The 19,165-nt window shown below is 41.8% G+C and overlaps 1 protein-coding gene across 2 annotated transcripts in view; it reads left to right on the top strand.

The window, feature by feature from the left end:
• CHCHD3 (coiled-coil-helix-coiled-coil-helix domain containing 3) overlaps nucleotides 1-19,165 on the top strand; it is a 261,889-nt gene that overhangs the window by 63,098 nt on the left and 179,626 nt on the right. Inside the window, exon 4 of one of the 2 annotated variants that reach the window (XM_020800276.3) lies at nucleotides 13,354-13,498. In XM_020800276.3, coding sequence (XP_020655935.3) covers nucleotides 13,354-13,498 — 145 coding nt within the window. Of the gene's footprint in view, nucleotides 1-13,350; nucleotides 13,499-19,165 lie in introns of both variants that reach the window. The other variant, XM_020800275.3, reaches the window with a different exon arrangement.

The raw sequence follows: 19,165 nt of genomic DNA, 5'->3' as shown, positions 1-19,165 counted from the left end.
AGAAGGATCAGAGAGAAAAATAAGTAAACGAAATAAAAAAATTAGAAAAGATTCCAATGGGGAATGTGCCACAAAATACGGTATTAAAACTCATAGCAGGGCTTGACCTACTTGATACTGTATCTTTCATAGCTTTGTATTGATTTTTCTTTTCATAGAATGTTTATTCTAGCCTGCTGACAAAAGTCTTGATAAATTATACATTTATGTGCTATGCTTTGTGTTGCCCAGTGTAGTGAGTGATAATGTAACGGATTTCAGAATTGTTTTGATATTTGCTGTATGTCATGGTGGTCTTCAGGCCTGTTGCCTTGCCTTTCAAATGAGGAAAGCCATCTCTCCGTATCAGTTCAGTGTTTAGGTAGGAAGAAAAACTTGTACTATAAAGTCATTTGCTGAGTGTGAATGTTCTTGAAGGTCTTTATTTGCGTAAGGTCAAGAAAGTGACAGGTTTTGGTTATGTCAATGTGAGAATTTTTATACACCCCAGATCATGTCTAGATTGTCCCAGCAAAGGTTTAGGCTGATGTTCCAATTGAACAGTGTTAATTTAGCATAATAATGATTTCAGGACAATGACTGATTTGAAGTGGTGTTAACAGGTTGGAGATACTGCACAGGATTCATGACAAACAGTTTGGGTTCCTCTTTAAAATACCACTCATGTGGAGAGGCTCTCGAGAGTCCCCTGGACTGCAAGGAGAACAAACCTATCCATTCTGAAGCAAATCAACCCTGAGGGCTCCCTGGAAGGACAGATCCTGAAGCTGAGGCTCCAATCCTTTGGCCATCTCATGAGAAGAGAGGACTCCCTGGAAAAGGCCCTGATGTTGGGAAAGTGTGAAGGCAAGAGGAGAAGGGGACGACAGAGGAGGAGATGGATGGACAGGGTCATCGAAGCTACCAACATGAATTTGGCCCACCTCCGGGAGGCAGTGGAAGACAGGAGGGCCTGGCGTGCTCTGGTCCAGGGAGGTCACAAAGAGTCGGACACGACTTAACGACTAAACAACATGTGGAGAGAACATGAATGTCTGATAAGACTGTCTGTGTCATCCTCAGTTTTGGGATGCCTTTTCTTCCCCAGCTTCAGTCTCAAAATATGTTATTTTTTACAGACAACATCATCCCAGAGTTTCATTTTGATACTTGATGAATGGAAATTCATTGGAAGGCACTTTGCTGTGCTTAGTGACAGAGCATTAGGGAGAGTCAACCCGCCGGAAGATTACGGAATGGGAGCATAATTTCCTTCTCTTCCCCGTTGCCAGTGGGACTTCAAAAGGAATGTTTGTGTCCAGGTGGAGCCGTTTCCTTTTATGAAACAACCTATCTGCAGGCATCGGACCGTGGCGCTAATTATTGTTTCATTGTTCTGCCGTTTATCTGAGTGAAGACACAGTGGGCGCCTTAAACTATTACAGGGTTGCTTGCCACGACCTGCTGAGGTGCTGTTCATTTCTCTGCTCTTGCCCAGTTCTCATTAATCTAGTCAAGACTTGGTTCAGTTGCCCTTTGCGTCAATAAAGAGGGATGTCAAAGTGCTGGAGAAGCCGGAAGACTGTCATGTTGATTTTTTTAATTATTATTTTTTACCCTGTGGCAGAAGCGAGTTGGATTCTGTGCCTCAGGCCAAAAAAAAAAAAAAAAAAAAAAAAAAAAAAAAAAAAAAAAGGTCTTTGGCACTTCCTGGTTTTAGAATAGAGTCATGGTCTAAGCCAAAAATAGTTCGAGAATACAAAAATAGTTCCTCTCTCTCAGTGGGGATGCAAATTGGAGGAGATACTTCACATAATTAAGGTATAGATGCTACAATTAGAAAGTTGTGGAGCGCCCTCACTCGGGTTGCAGCCTGCCCTGACAGGTAAAAGACCTTTCTTTTCAGGCAGTTGCCGAGCAATGAAACGAGGTGGAAACAAGGAGTGTTATTGAGAAATCCTGTCCATTCATTGCTTTTTTCTGGTATGCTTTTAAACTATTTTAAAATAACAAGTTCTTTTAATGGGCCAAACTCCTAGTTCATTAGTGTTTTTGGCAAGCACCCCTGGCTTAAATGTAATTATGTAAATAGTGGCAATGACGTGCTGCTAATTAACAAGGGGCTGCCTGCCTTCCGGGTCACTGCTAAGTTGCAGCTGGTATGCCACCAGGAATGTGGGTTAGCAACACTTGATTAGCAACACTTTGCTGCTGCCATTTACGCCAGTGGTGTCTGGTCTATAGCACTTATGCACTAGGAGTCTGGCCGGTTTAAAATACCCGTAAAAGAGTTCTGTATATTTCTGGCAATTTAAAAATCCAATAGGTTTTTGCCTTTTTAACAAATGTCGTAACTTAGTGTCCTTTTAGTGCATTTTAAAAACTATTTCTAATCTGTCTTGGGTTCATTCACTGGAAGAAATGCACCATCAGAATGATATAAAAATACATGCATAAATCAACGTCCCTAATCATAGAGAGAGTCTCTAGTACGTGGCCAAAGCTTTTTCTTCTTGATGCATTCCTTCTCCTTGTGGGTGCAGATAGCAACAAGACACACAGGGTACCGATTGCTGAATAGCTCAATGGCTTAGATCTCTGGCTGAGGAGCATCCGCCACTGTGCTTCCTTGACGGGAGCTGGACTTAATGATCCATACAAGCCGTTCTCAACCGCTTTTTGACCACGGTCACAAACACAATATGAAAGAAATACAGAACCAGGATTGTGTAACTTGGATAAAGAACCTTGTAAGGTGGCCCCCTTCAGATTTGCTAGAGTTTCCCCAAAAGGGCCATATGGCCCCCATTGAGAATAGAGTCCCTTGCAAATGATGATGACGATGATGTTAGTGGTGGTGGTTATTATTATTATTAAATCCCTTTAGAAGCCTTGAACCAGGTGTACAAGAATGATTGCTAGACAGTTACTTGAAAAATCATTTGCCAATCCTGTTTTGCATGTTCGTCAGATCCCAATGTAGGTTTTAGGTTAAGTTTATTGGAGTGAGTAGCCTTTTTTCTTTGGCTATCTTGACAGCTACCGTGATTTCCAACCTCCACCTTTTTCTCCAGCTCTCAGACTCATTAAATATTAAGCCTGGTGTTCAGGAGCATTATTCTCTCATTAATATTGCATTGTGACCTAAACTACATTGTTCAAAACATTTTAGGATGTTACACAGGTCTGTCAAACGATATTAACAAACTTGCTCGCTTTGGTAGTAAGCAACAAATGACAAATGATGTTGTGGCATAAATGTGTGGTGCTTTCTATGAGAGTGCTCTTCACTTAGCGCTGTTGCGCATACTGGCGCCTTTGCAACAAGGCCTTTTAGAAGATGAAGGCATCCAGATGGGTTGAGTATTTTTATTCACTGAAACATCTGCTGTACATCATCACAAAAATGTAAAGGGATTTAGATATCCAATTTAATAATATGGGATGTCACTTTTTTTTACATGAAGGCACATGGGAGTGCTAATCCATTTCTTGAACCCAGAGGGCTCCTAGATTATGAAGATTTGTCGTTGTGCAGACCACTTTGACGAATACAGTGTTGTAACTCTTGTGCGAAGTGTCATTTCATCAGTAGGATTCTTGCTTTTCCAGCAGGTAGATTGGCATGAAATCCACAGAAGTTCAATGTACTGAACATGGCAAAATCTTAAATAGTATTGAATAATGACCATCTACCTGTTTGTGGTATTTCTTAGAATGTAGTGAGGGTATGTCTAATCTTGCTGAGTTGATGCTGAGTAGCCGCCCAGAGTAGACATTGATATCAATCAATCAATCAATCAATCAATCAATCAATCAATCAATCAATCAGTCAATCAATCAATCAATCAATCAATCAACCAATCAATCAATCCTTCAGGAAAAAAAGAACCCTGTTTCAGGCTGGAGGTGCTCCTAAGGTCAAAGGACAGAGGAGTGTAACGAGTGACTCAAGAAATAAAACAAATGTTGTTGGCCAAAGTAGCATCTTTAGCTTGATTTTTGTGGGCTAAAATGTTACCTGTCCATCATATGAGAAGGGTTGTGCTGTTTCTGTCTGTGCTATCCCTCATGTTTACACTTTATCCGTATATTGCACTTTATAAACAAAGGTTTACGATCCGAAGAGATATAATAACAAATCCTAAATCTCATTAGCCAAGTTGGAAAATTGGAACAAGTTCAGAGGAAGGCGATAAGGATGATCAGGGGGTGGGAACCAAGACTTATGAGGAAAGGCTGAAATAATTGGGCATGTTTAGCCTTGAGAGAAGAAGACTGATATGATAGCACTTTTCAAGTATTTGAAAGGCTGTCATACAGAGGAGGATCTTGATCATCCCAGAGTGCAGGGCACGCAACAATGGGCTCAAGTTAAAGGAAGCCAGATTTTGGTTGAATATCAGGAAAAATTTCCTAACTGTTAGAGCAGTACGACAGTGGAACCAGATCCCTTGGGAGTTGGTGAATGCTCCAACACTGGAGGCGTTCAAGAAAAACTTAGATAATCACCTGGCAGATCTGCTTTGATTGTATTCCTGCACTGAGCAGAGGTTTGGATTTGATGGCCTTGTAGGCCCCTTCCAACTTCACTTTTCTCTGATTCTGTGTTCTGCTTGCACAGTGGGAATGACATTGCCAGTGGCATTTCACTGCTGATAGAAACTTTTTCAATTTTAGGGTGCATGTGCCTTTGTGTCATTGTGTGTGAGAGGTCCTCACCCTGAAATTAAAAAAGGAAGTATTTAAACAGCAGCAGTCTTATTGTGCTCCCGATGTGACTCCCCTTGTGCAGGCAGAGCTGTGCACCAGAACTTCGACCAAAATGAAGATGGAATACTGGCACTTTAATGCAGTGACATGATGGCCAGATGAAATCATGACTGCAAGAGACGATTCTGGTTTGAGTGGAAGAGAGGAGCGAAATGATATATTTTTTGGGGGGTTTGAAGAGTGGGCTTTCTTCCTTTGTAGCCCAGGGTCCAGTTTCTAACAGTAACTTGGAAGCTTGTGACATGGTCACTGTTCTCCCTTATTTGGAGTGTGTAAATACTTTCCCCCATTGTCAACATCAAGATCAAGGCAGTCTGGTCCTTTCCTCATGATCTCCCACCCGAGTTGTAAAAACTGGCTCCTCAATTAACAGAACCTTTTGGAAAACTCTTTCAGGTTGCAGAAATTAGGTCATTGTAGCAGCAAATAGCTAGTTCCCCATTAAATACACTTTTTACTGACATATTTGCTCTGGCTTCCAGCCCACGGTCTAAAGTAGAGTATGTTCCTTTTCTGCCTGCCTTTATCTCACACTAGCAGGGATAAGTATAAATTTTTCTGGCTGTGTAATTGGTCTCCTGTTATTTTTACATGAATTGTGGCTTTTCTAAAGGGACGCAAGTCACCTGTCTGGCTTGGAAAAGAGCCAGAAACCCAAAACATATGTTTAGAAATATGTACTTGCATCCAGGCTGGCATAAGGGCAAATATGTAGGCAGCGGCAGCTGCCCCATCACAGAAACATGTCACTGAACACAACATAAGTATTTCTTACTGCTTCCTTAGGTTGCTCTTTTTTGTCTGTCATGGCAATTAAAAATAGAATTGGGACAGATTTTTCCCCCTTATTAGCCTTCTAGTATCTCCAGCTGAAGTATTGAGTATTGGAAAACCAATAAGTTCAGGTAAGTAGTGCAATCAGTGAAGTGAATCCTTGCTGACTGGAAGTTAAATTATTCATTTTGTTAGTTTAGCTAACCTAGATCATGCTCTGCGGGATGGCTTTTACTGAAGCAGCGACGTCTACGTTGGCTCGGGCATGTCGTAAGAATGGCTGAAGGTCGGATTCCAAAAGATCTCCTGTATGGAGAATTAGGGCAGGGACATTGCCCCAGTGGGAGACCACAGCTGCGATGCAAGCAGGATCTGAAGGCCTTAGGAATGGACCTCCACTGATGGGAAACCCTGACATCTGAGCGTTCAGCCTGGAGGCAGGCCGTGCATCACGGCCTCTCCCAATTTGAAGAGACCCTTGTCCAGCAGGCCGAGGCAAAGGGGCCGTTCCGTAGGCAGCCAAACCAGGGAGATGGACAGGGGACAGATTGTATTTGTCTTCAGCGTGGAAGGGATGGTCACTCTTGAATTGGCCTTCTCAGCCATACTAGATGCTGTTCCAAGTCCTCCATATAGAGCATGTTACTCAAGACTGAAGGATGCTTAATAAAAATTGTTCATAGACTAATTATAGCATCATTATCAGTTCAGGATAGAAGTGAGGCATAACAAAGCTCATACATCAGAAGAGGTCGTAAATATAAGTCTGATGAGGGGCCCCCATTCCTCTCCTGTGCTATGGAATGCTGAATGATACTGATTGGGGGCTTGGCACCCATCCCCCCCATGAAGCATGTAGCATTATGCCTGTCTGCTGCTGCTCTTTTATAGATAATCAGCATGCTTGGCTTTTAACGTTGGTATTTATCTACCTTGCAAAATGTGTTGTATTTGCAAAACATTCCTTACGTTGGTCATTGTGGCTGATATTTTTATTTTTTTGCCTTCATTTTTTTCCCCACGTCTCTGGTTTTGTTGCTGCATTTTCAGTGCAAATAATGTCTTTAAAACTCACTGTTCTCTGTGTTCTTCTGCTTAGAAATCCATTTCCCAGAATTTAATGGGTCCTGTTCCTATATAAATGTTCAGATGACAGTCTTAATTTTATATACTTCACCTTGATTATCCTTGGAGAGAGAGAGGTAATAAAAATGGTATGGGGACAAGATATATGAAGGGTTTTCTCTTTCCAAATGAGAGTGGTTGGCACACCGACTCACGGCAGGAGCCTTATTGCCCTCTTCCCCCACCCCCATCTGAATTATGATAAGTTGAAGGGTGAAGCATTGCAACTGGAAAACCTGGTAAGTTGTGGGATGCTCTCCTGTAGGAGACTTGCCTTAACCCACCCCCCTTCTGTGTTTTCTTCTTGGGTGTGCGGTGATGTACCCTTCTAAAATGGCAAACAGACCTGGGCAGTTGAAGACATGATTTTGCTTTTCTTTGTCCCCTTGTTTCTTGTTTTATGGCCAATCGTATATCCGTGAAAGGCCGATGGATTTTTTTTTTAGCAGAAAACAAGGAAAGTTGTATTTTGTACTCAGATGGTTATATATACATCTAATTCCAAAAATGAAATGAAAAGCACCAATCACTCTCTTCTCCTTAACTACCTTGCCTTTATTGCATAGGCCACAGCAGGTCATGTGCATTAGAAAGATGTGTAAGTAGGATGAGAGCTGTATACAGTACAATTCAGTGTCTGCTTCCATTTGCCAGTGGTTTGTAAGTGTAAGAGTTGTCTCGTTCATTTCTGACTCTTCTGCTGAACATGATCTTTGTTTTTGTGTGTAAAAAAGGCTTACTTCCACAGGACACAGTTGTCGTTCTTTTTCATAAATGTACATGCAACAAGCCTGCCTTAATGAGTTACGGTCACCCTTGCAGAAGCCACTCAGTCACTGACTCCAGGAACCTTCTGCTCCCGGCTTTTATCACCTTCTGCCCGAGTGGATTCCTATTGATTAGACGGTGCAGCACAAGGTCACTTGTGTAAATCTAGTGCATTCACCAAAGATCAGTGTAGCTGTTGTTCTGTGGCATGTTTTTATAATCAGCAGATTGCTTTGGCTTTCATCCTTCTCTTTCAGTGCAATAAAATTATGATTATTTGTATGAAGTCCATTGACTTTCTGTGGTGGTTATCTGGATTAGGGAAAGCAATTAGTTGAGTTCTAAAACCTGGATCCAGAGAGCTCTATATGCGGCTGAGTCCTCTTTCATGTGGCAGGCAGCTCTTTGTATGTCTCATCTTTCTAGGGTGCTTTCTGTATCGGGAGGTTATGCTCAAAGTGGAGAGCTGAAAAGCTTTCTTAGCATATGGTAAGTCCTGTGTGCAGCATTTTAAATCTCAGGCCAGGACTCCAAGGATTTAGGAGCTCAACTGCTTTGCAGGTTAACCACCACTGAAGCTTAGTTGTTAAATACTGTAATAAGTCAACACTTGTGCTGATGGATCTGTTCCAGTTGGGACTAATATTATGATTTAGGCTGTTTAGTTTTCCGGGTCTAAATAAGTAACATTTCTGGGGTGTAATCATGGTAGTTTGTTGTAGCAAAACCAACAAAAAAGTCTTGTGGCACCATACGGGCTGATAGATTCTGCATGGTGTAAACTTTCACAGATTGCACCTTCTACTGCATCAATTACTGCTTTTAATAAGTAGCATAAAAAACTTCGTCTTGACCATTTACAGTAGACGCCTGTTATTTTCGCGGCTCTGTCCCATTAACTACTAGCTCGTGCATTGAACTAGTTGAGCCAGTATTAAAGCTGAGGCTCCAATATTCTGGCCATCTCATGAGAAGAGAAGACTCTTTGGAAAAGATGTTGATGTTGGGAAAGAGTGAAGACAACAGGAGAAGGGGACGACAGAGGACGAGATGGTTGGACAGTGTCATCGAAGCGACCAACATGACTTTGACCAAACTCTGGGAGGCAGTGGAAGACAGGAGGGTCTGGCGTGCTCTTGTCCATGGGGTCACGAAGAGTCGGACACGACTAAACGACTAAACATAATCAGCAACAGTTGAGCCAGTACATGTTGAACATGGTGGCCCTCCAGAGACCTCTGGGAGACATGTAATAAAGACACGAGTGAATGCCACCCTCTTGTTAAGGCTGTCCCGTAAGTAGGATTCAAGGATGTTGTGCCTCTGATGCTGGAGATAATCTGTTATCTATCCTAATTAGTAGCTATTGAGAGCCTTCCCCAAGAGTTTATCCAGTCCCTTCCTTTACTGTGGTGAATACTAAAGATTTGATTGCAATTCAGAGAAAAATCATCACGGTACTTTTCCTTTGTATGTTTGAAGACTTGCTGAAGACTTAAACTAAAATGATATGGTTTGATGTGTATCTGTGTGCTTGCATATAAATTTCAGGTCTCAGGTTTGTTTTAAACATTGAGGTGGTTAGTAACGTTCATCGTCGGAGATTTAGCTGGTGCGTGTCCTCTTGCAGTTGCGGTGCATACTGAATGCCAATAAAATGTACTGAGGGAGAAAACTACTGTAAGTTGATGCACGCCAGTGTTTGAGATCTTAGGGCAGCGCTGACTTGTGTTTGTTTCATTAAGCTCCTTCAAGCCACGCAATTATATAATGCAAATAAGGCAGGTTTGCATTCTGAGCTCTCCTGCTTTGCACCAAAACGCCAGTGAATCTAAAATGAGTTTGGGATATTTGTGCAAAATACTCCCGTCAATAAAAAGTGTGCTGGAGGGGGTTGCGGTTGTGTTGTCCAACTTAAGAACAGAGAAAAAGTCAAAGTTAGCTTTGGAGAAAACTTGTTGTGAGAACACTCCAAAGGAAGGGGAAGTTGAGAAATTAGGCTGGCTTTGTTATATATATATTATTTATTTATTTATTTATTTATTTATTTATTTATTTGATTTATATCCCGCTCATCTGGTATAATTATACCACTCTGAGCGGCTATATACCTTTCTGGTTTCATTAATTTTATTTGATATTAAAAATCCTGGCCTTTTAACTTCCTAACTACAAAGGGGCATGACCCCAGTTTTCTTCCAGACTCCTTTGCTATCTCTTTCAAGTTTTCTTACCTGATCTTCAGCATTTTAAATATGTATTTTTAATTGTGTTTTTAAAAATAGTTCTTGATTTTTTTAACCCTTCGGTGGCAGAAAGGTAGGATGAATAAGTTTTTTTAAAAGTGGTTTGCGTCAACCATGTTTAAACATTGGATGAAAACTAACCCAAACCATAGTTATCATCCCTGCTTCTTTGGTCCCTTTCGTGGAGAAGACAAGCAGATCTAGCTTAAGTCCCCCTATGTGTGTTTTTGAGACCGTGCTTAGCTTGACATGGTAAATCATGGGCCTGCCATATCTTTTGAGGCTTATTTATGGATAGTGACAAGTATTGGTTCAGTGGCATATTAACAAAGGCCCTAAGTGCTCACTGGAAGGACAGATCCTGAAGCTGAGGCTCCAATCATTTGGCCATCTCATGAGAAGAGAAAACTCCCTGGAAAAGACCCTGATGTTGGGAAAACATGAAGGCAAGAGGAGAGGGGGGCAACAGAGTATGAGAGAGTTGGAGAGTGTCATCGAAGCGACCAACATGAATTTGACCCAACTCTGGAAAGCAGTGGAAGACAGGAGGGCCTGGCGTGCTCTGGTCCATGGGGTCACAAAGAGTCAGACATGACTTAAGGACTAAACAACAACAAAAAAGGTTTATTTATTCAAGTTGAACCAGAAATGTTACAAAAAGAGGCAGAAGAGATGATTGCATCATCATATTTGGCCCTCTAAAGCAGTGGTCCCCAACCTTAGGCCTCCAGATGTTCTTGGACTACAACTCCCAGAAGCATTCACCACCACCTCTTCTGGCCAGGATTTCTGGGAGTTGAAGTCCAAGAACATCTGGAGGTCCAAGGTTGGGGACCACTGCTCTAAAGTGAGCTGCTTTCTAGATATTGGTGGAGTATCCCATCTACTTTAGCCAGCACAGCCAATAGTGAAGTACAATGAGGAACTGCAGGGCGACACTCCCCTAAGAGCTGTTGACTCCCGATTGCTGTTGTAGGCGGCTCGGTGTATGCTATGAACCCTCCTTTTAGAACTGGATTCTTATTTCCTGTATATGGATTCATTCATTCTGTGAGACAATCAAAAGTTTATCTCAGAACTGCTCAACTTGGTTGCTAAAATGATCTCAGGATGGCATCCCTTAAATGATTTGTCACAGATGACTTCCCACACTAATTTTAGCCTAAGTAAGGAAGACCGTAGAGGAAGGGCTGCTTTATCTTTAGCAAAAACGTGTGGTTGCTCTGTTTGGGAATCATCTTTGTCTCTGCCGACCTCAGATTTGTGCCTGTTGGTTCGGCCTCCTCTTTTTTTTCTGCACCATTGACTGTGCAATAGATTTGATTTGGCTGGAATAATTTGAGGGATCTTGGGAAATCACTTAATGGAATTTGGTCCATGTCTGCATAATCTAGCTCTCTGCCTGACTAATTGAAGATGCTGCTTAATAAACTTGATATAAAAAAACCACCTCCCTTTCGGTTTGCGTTCTGGAAGCTAGTATCTGGAGCACAAAGGCAATTCAGATCATTATGGTCTGCCTTCCTGCATCTCTAACTCAGTTCCATGAGGAAGGTTAGAAAGCTGTATAACAAATGGGGAGGGGGGCAACGTGGGGATTGAGGCAACCTTTATAAAATGACCCTAAACATGATTTGTTCTCTGAAACTCCCTCAATAAAGAAGAACCTAAGCAGAGAGAACTTGGAAACCTCTTCTTTGCCACATTTCCCGAAATCTGTTTGAAGAGCTGCATTTGATATTCTCTCACCAGCGGCAAACTTTTAGATGTTGACTTTGTGCTCAGCATGAGAACACACATAAAGCCAGTATATTTTATTAGATACATTATTTAATACAGATTTTACACCCTGTACAAAAATGGGCAGTATTAGAATGCCAGGTATGTTAAAAGATATTCATTCCTTGTGGTAGCTTTTGAGTTTGTCTGCTGCTTACAGTGTTATAGTTGAGTAAGTCTGTGCCTTACCGTGGAGGGCGAGAAGAATACCTACCTTGTCTAGATACCAAGACAGAATGCAAATGCAAGAAATGAATCTTCACAGGTCATGGGGTGATGTCAGGTGTTGATTTTAGTAGGACACAAATCTTGACTTTTCGGTTCCGGCAGATTTGGAGCAGTAGAAACAGATGCGTTTGTAACTTATCCTAGAACTTCTCCATCTTTTTCAGTTCTTCATTAACAACTCAGGTCTTGGTTGACTCTTTTCATTGGCCTTCTTCCTCTTTGCCTTTAAGAGGGTGCCAAAAACTAGGCTGTTTGAAGAAGCCTTTAGGTTAAATGTTTTTCAAGAGTTTTCCACCGTCTTGCTACTGGTTAGATCCATAGGGTCCTTTCTAGCTTTGCAGTTCTAAAATTATAATGAAAACTGCTGGGTAGCTCAGTGGTTTAAGTCTCTGGCTGTGGAGCCAGAGGCTGGGAGTTTGATTCTCCAGTGGGCCTCCTTGCAAAAGGCTGGACGCGCTGATCCATGAGTTCCCTTCAAGCTCTGCACTTCTAAGAAGATGAAGAAGGTTATTTTAGTCTTATATGCACGGTTGTATTGTTTTCTTTTTAAAAAATGTTTGCTTTTACAGTGGGGTCTCGACTTACGAACTTAATCCGTATTGGAAGGCAGTTCTCAGGTCAAAAAGTTCTTAAGTCGAATCTGCATTTCCCATAGGAATGTATTGAAAACCATTTAATCCGTATCTGCTCTTTTCGTCCATAGAAACTAATGGGAAGCTGCTATTCCGCCTTCTGCCACTAGAGGGGGATATTTTTTTCTTTTTTCCTTTTAACCTAAGATGACTTAGCTTTTAAAAAAAGGAAAAAAAGAGTTCATAACTCGAATCTAAGTTCATATGTCGAGTCCATATATTCCTATGAGAGCGGTTCGTAAGTCGAAACGTTCGTATGTCGAGCCGTTCGTAAGTCGAGACGCCACTGTATTTGATGTCTTTTATTTGTTATCTTTCATTGATTGTTTCTTTGGATGTAAACTGCCCGGAGTAGTGCCCAGCACTGATTGGGCAGTATATACATTTCTGAAACAACCAGCCAACCAACCAGTACCCTTTATAAAATTCCCGCTATTGGAAGACATGCTCTCGGCCTGGCACTACTATATTGTTGCTCTGGATATCAATCTGAACTCAGGTAGTCTTTTATCTTTCTGACGAGGAAGGGTGCGGGCAGTTAACTAAGACATAAGTCTTGCACAGAACTATTGTGTGGGCACGTCCTCTAGCAGTAACCAATAGGAGATGAAAGATAAATGGGTTTGTTTTGAACAAGAATGGCTTTGGAAAATGATCATTCAGCCCAGTGTATTTACTATGTGTAGCTGAATTATTATTATTTAAATAAGACCTAGGTAGTCGTATGGTTTTCTGTTGGGGAAACAGCATTGGTAAGTGGAAACTATGTTTGTTGCGAGGCTTCAAGCTTTATGCATACAATAAAACTGTGGCATTCAGTATGCTTGAACCGTTTTATTATCTTAGTGGGTACAAGCAAAGGAGAATGTTTCTGCGTGTCTCCCTGTGCAGGTCCGGTTCAAATGAAGGAGTACCAGACACCTGCAAACTTCTCTTTCTTTTTGTGGATCCGATATATGATAATGTGTTATCGGATTGCTTTGGATCAACCAGATCGTGTGTTTTGAGTGCACACTACAGTGTTCTGTCCTTCTTCTTGTCTCCAGTAGATTAAAGCAAAACCAGGCGTATGTGCGAGATGAGATCGGCAAAGTTCTTGAACGAGAGAGGACTGCCTCGAATGAGCATTTGGCCAGAGCAATTTTTAGAGAAAGAGCTGCGACCGAAGAAGAACATCTGAAAGCCCAGCTCTTGGTAAGTGTAGCCTCTTTTTGGTGTTGTTTCATTTCGAAAGGTCATAAGGTAGTGAGTGTATTTTGATACACTCAGAAGAATTAAGGTGACTTCTTCCCTTTTTACCCCGTTTTCCCGAAAATAAGACCTAACCTGAAAATAAGCCCTAGTCTGATTTTTCAGGACGCTTGGAATATAAGCCCTATCCCAAAAATAAGCCCCAGTTAAGTGAAACCCTGCCCTCCACCATGTGCAGCAACCAGAAGAAGATGGCACAACTGTATTTGCATAAATGCAGATAGTTGTACATGAAAAAATAAAACATCCCCCGAAAATGAGCCCTAATGCATTTTTGGAGCAAAAAATTAATATAAGACCCTGTCTTATTTTCAGGGAAACAGGGTATTAGGGTCACAGTAAGCTGGCATGTTTTCTGTATATAGTAATCTCAGTGCTATATTAAAGAATATGGTATTTGATACTCCTGTTTGAGCGTTCCTTCTGCATGCTGGCCAACCTCTGCAAAGCTAACAACTACAGTGGTGCCTTGCTAGACAGTTACCCCGCATGACAGTTTTTTTTTTGCCAGACATTAACTTTTTGCGATCGCTATAGCGATTCGCAAAACAGTGATTCCTATGGGGGATTTCGCTGGACAATGTTTGGTCCCTGCTTCGCAAACCTATTTTTGCTAGACAACAATTTTGACAGCTCCCTCCATGCTTGCAAAATGGGTGTTTTCGGGACCTAAGCTTCGCAAGACAGCGATTTAAACAGCTGATTGGCGGTTTGCAAAGCGGCTTTCCTATGGCCGATCTTCGCTAGAGAACGGCGATTCTTCCCCATTGGAACACATTAAACAGGTTTCAATGCATTCCAGTGGGGAAATGCTTTTCGCTAGACAATGATTTTGCTAAACAGCGATTTCAGTGGAACGGATTATCATCATCTCGCGGGGCACCACCGTATGGGCAAAGTGTTTGATTCCTCTTCAACATTTTTGTTTGTTTGTAAGATTCCTAAATCCCTAAATGCCCCAAAGGAGACAACTTGTACTAGTGAGAAGTTAAGGATAAAGGTCGTGATGATTATAAAGCATTTTTAATGAGGTCTTTAAAAATTAAATGTGTGTTTGTTGACACTTTGGCACCTTATTTTCTACGGTCCCGTCTGAGACACATTGATTCAAAGACTGCCCTCTGAACAAATTGAATCATTTAAGATTTAATCCAAGCAGTTTCCCCCATATAGTCTTTTTGATACTTCAGTATATGATTAAGGAAGGCCAATTTATCTCAGCTTGCAGAAAATATACAGTTGTTTTTCTTATCCAAAGTGAGACTTTCTGCTTTCTTTTTAAAGACCTCCCCTCTTGGATTTTTCCTATCCTCTTAGCCACAGATTTCTAGATGTTGACCTGTACTTTTTGAAGAACAAATAATGATATGCACGCCCAAAATTCTGTTTCTGAAACTTACTATAATCTCTCATGTTCCTTTATATATCTCAGATAGCCGTTGTAATGTTTTGATTGTGAATAAGGACCTGTTTACCTCATACGTGGTGTAAGACAAGCGTATAAATCTCAGTGACAAATTACCGCTAGTTAGGAAGTCATTGCTTCTGTTTCTTATTCTGCACCAGTTGGTTTGCAGCAAGGAATACACGTGTTAACTCCTTAACTATTTATGGTTCTCGCTGCTGAGATTTATGCTGTTTGGCGTGCTTTATTTATTATTTATTTATTTATTACTCCCACCCATCTAGTCACATGTCTACTCTGGGCGGCTAACAATACAAAATGGAATAAGAATAGTATGATAAAATAAAAAGCAACAATAATAATGTAGTTCAAGATGGGGAAAAAAAATAAAAAAAATAATCAAGTGATGACAGGAGGGAAAGCCTGCCTAAAGAGCCAGGTCTTAAGTACACTGGCATGTGAAAGCAATAGGATTCTGGACTTTGTGAAATAGAATGCCAGCTTTCATCTTTATAAAGCTTTATAAGGAGGCATTGGAAACAGAAGGAAGTTTTGAAACAAGTGCTTACTTAGATCTGTTCAGAAGTCACCTGTGCTCATTTGTTTACTCCTGAGTATGTGTGTATAGGGTTGCAGTCTAAATTGTTTAATTTTGGCCTTTTATGAGATATTCGTAAGTTGGAAAAATTCAGCAATATTTGCATTAGTGCCAACAAATAATTTTGGTTTGTTTTAATAATTTTGATCCTCCTCTTCAGCCAGTGAGGCTGCACCTACAGAGATCACTGATGTGGCAGTCCTTACTCCTAAGCTCTGCAGTGTAAAGGATATAAGGAAAAACAATTGGAGGGAAGAAAGGAAAAAGAACCTAATTCTGCCAGTAGATTTTCGTTACAAACGTCTTAGAATGGCCAGCTGTATTCCATAGCAATTCTGTGCCAAAAGCTTCTTATGAAGGGCTTTGTGTTGAAAAGCTATGTGTGGAGCAAAGGATTTTACTCATGTTTGAATAGTTTTAGATGTGGTGACATTGCCATAAATACTTTATTGACATTCCATCACTGCAGAAATTATGAGTCTCAGGATGAAGTGTGGAAAGCATGGAGTTTAAAAGAACAAATCTATCAATAATAGAAGTTATCAAGGGTAGTTACATTACCTGCTCCTTGTATTGTCTAGATATTTACTGTTCGCATGTTTGCTTCGCTGATTGGGCTTAAATGAGCTGTTGTTAACACCTTCCATTTTGGAGAGCAGTTTTATTGAGTTGCCAGTAATGTTAAGGTCTCGTTTCTTATTGAACTGGCAAAAAACCAAACCAAAACAAAACAGCGCTGTGGACTTGGTGTAAGATATAACATTTAAAGTTGATTATTGGTTGGAAGAATTATTTGTAGTAATGAACTATACATGTGTAATGCCTTTAGCAATTTGCCCTTAAATTAAAATAGAATTTGTCAATTTGTAACAGGGGTGCACATATGTGCAGATACGTTCATTTCACTCACCTGGACAAGGCCTAGGCCTTCTTTTTGGCCTGCTGCAATGCTTCCTGGGCTTGATAGTCTCATTGCCTTTTATGTTCTGTAGAAGGTGCCTCCCGAAGAACCCCCACCCCCAGGAAGCATTAGGGCAACTTCCTCCCAAGAAGCATTGCACAGGAAATGAATGCCTTGAAAGAGGCCTAGAAGGGAGGTATTGTTGTTGTCCAGGTGAGTGAAATAATTATGTCTGGAGATAATATGTCTGTTGGCTGGAATTCTCAGAGGTCTGCCTGGAGTGCAAAAACAAATGAATGAACCAACAAATAACATTCCCTTAGCTTGTACAGTGGTCCCCCGCATAGCGACGATAATCCATGCAGCAAAAATCGTCGCTATACGGATTCGTCGCTATGCAGGGGAAAAAAGCCCATAGGAATGCATTAAAACCTGTTTAATGCGTTCCTATGGGCAAAAAACTCACCTTTAAGCGAAAATCCTCCATACAGCCGCCATTTTCGCTGCCCGGTAAGCAAGGAATCGTTGTGAAAACACAGCGGGCGACCATTTTACCGATCATCGCAAAGCGATATTTTCCCATTAAAAACATCGCGATGTGATCGCTTTTGCGATCACAAAAAATCATTGCCATGCGGATTCGTCATTAAATGGGGTGCCCGTTAAGCGAGGCACCACTGTAATTCATTATTTAAAATGAGTTAGACATAAGAACCTAAGTAGAGCCCTGCTGGATCAGGCCAAGGGCTCCTCTAGTCCAGCTTCCTGTATCTCACCGTGGCCCCACCAGATGCCTCTGGAAGCACACAAGACCACTAGAGACTTGTTTCCCGATTCCCCTACTCTGCATCTGTCATTTTGAGGTACCTTTCTTTTAAGCCTGGAGATTATATATCCCTATCGTGGCTTGTCACCTGTTATGGACTTTTCCTCCAGAAATCTGTCCATTCCCTTTTGAAAAGCATCTAACACTCCATTGGAGTAGATGTCTCCTGGTTCTAGTACAGTGGTGACTAGACGTAAGAACTTAATTGGTTCCGGAACTCTGGTCGTAACTCGAAACGGTTGTAAATCGAAGCACCATTTCCCATAGGAATGCATTGAAATGCAATTAATCCATTCTGGCAGAAGAAAAAAAATCACAACACACACACACACACACACACACACACAAACACACACACACACACACTACTGCAAGACCCATCGGAACCAGGATTAATCCATTCCAGCCGAAGGGGGGGGAAGAAAAGTAAACAAATCATGCAAGACCCTTCAGAAATGCAAAACAAGCAAAGCAGAAGGCAAAAAAACCGTGCAAGACCGTTCAGAAATGGAAAAAAGAGCAAAAAGCAAGACCCATCAGAAATTAGGGGGGGAAAACCCCAAAAAGCAAACAAACTGCGCAAGGCCCATTGGAAATGGGGGGGGGACCAAAAAACAAACAAACCCACCAAGACCCATCACAGCACAGAAACATAAACCCCCAGCCCAAAACCACGCTGCAAAACTCACCCAGAACAGTTTTTAAAAAGCAGAGAGCAGCACCTTACCTTTACCAGGCAGTCTGAAGCCTCCTCCAATCGCCCGCTCTCTAACTGCTGGAGCAAAAGAGCAATAAAGAAGCAGCCTCTTTGCGTACCAACGGTTAGCAATTTGAGTTCCCTGCCTTTTTCTGTTCATAACTGGAAGTGCTGGCTGCAAGTCGAAGCAAAATTTTGCGGCCGGAGCTGGTTGTAACTCGAAATGGCCGTTAAGTCGGGACGGCTGTAAGTCGGCCTATATTGCATGAGAGGGAAAAGATCTTCCCTCTCTCCACTTTATCCATCCCCTACATAATTTGGTATGTCTCAATCATGTCCCTGTCAGGTGCCTTTTCTCTAGATTCAGGAGCCCCAAACACTGTCACCTTTCCTCGTCAGGGAGGTGCCCCAGCCCACTCATCCTTTGAGTTGCTCTCTTCTGCAACTTTTCCCGTTCCACGATGTCTCTTTTGAGGTGTGGTGACCAGAACTGTACGCAATACTGCAGATGCGGCCTTATCACCATTTTGTACAATGGCATTATAAGGTTGGCTGTTTTATTTCACAATCCCCTTTTTAATGATCCCTCGCATGGAATTGGCCTTCTTCACTGCTGCCGCACACGGGGACCTTTTATATCTGTTTAAGGGCAAGCTTAAAGAGCACACTAGACCTTCAGGTTATGAAGGCATGAATGAAGTCTGATTTCTCTGGGAATATATATGTTACTGCTGAGATGTGCTGCTAAGCATTGCCAGTACCTCACAAAATAAAAGCCATGCCAGGTCAAAGGCCATCTCGGAGATGGACTGCACAGTAGAAATGGGGGGTTTTCATATGCAAATACGAATATCTCCCCACAGGAGCAGATATTGAGAATCCAGCCCCCTAGGGCCAGACCAACTCTTCAGCCTGGCAGAGGGGCTCATCATCCCGCCTTCTGCCAGGAGTGGCTCATCCATCGTTTGCTCCGGAGTGATAGGAAGGGTCCGCGGGGTCCGCGGCAGACAGGTGAGTGATCGGTCTGGCCCCAGGGGATCGAACCCTTGTTATCTGCACCTGTAGGGGGGATATTTGTATATGAATACCCCAATCTCTAGGCAAAAAGGTAAAGGTTCCCCTTGACAATTTGTCCAGTCGTGTCCGACTCTAGGTGGCAGTGCTCAATTCCATTTCCAACCCA

This window comes from Pogona vitticeps, chromosome 5, assembly GCF_051106095.1.
Source record: "Pogona vitticeps strain Pit_001003342236 chromosome 5, PviZW2.1, whole genome shotgun sequence".
In the NCBI taxonomy this organism is placed as follows: domain Eukaryota; kingdom Metazoa; phylum Chordata; class Lepidosauria; order Squamata; family Agamidae; genus Pogona; species Pogona vitticeps.
Note: the sequence above shows the minus strand (reverse complement) of the source record. Positions and strands in the feature narration are given on the sequence as shown.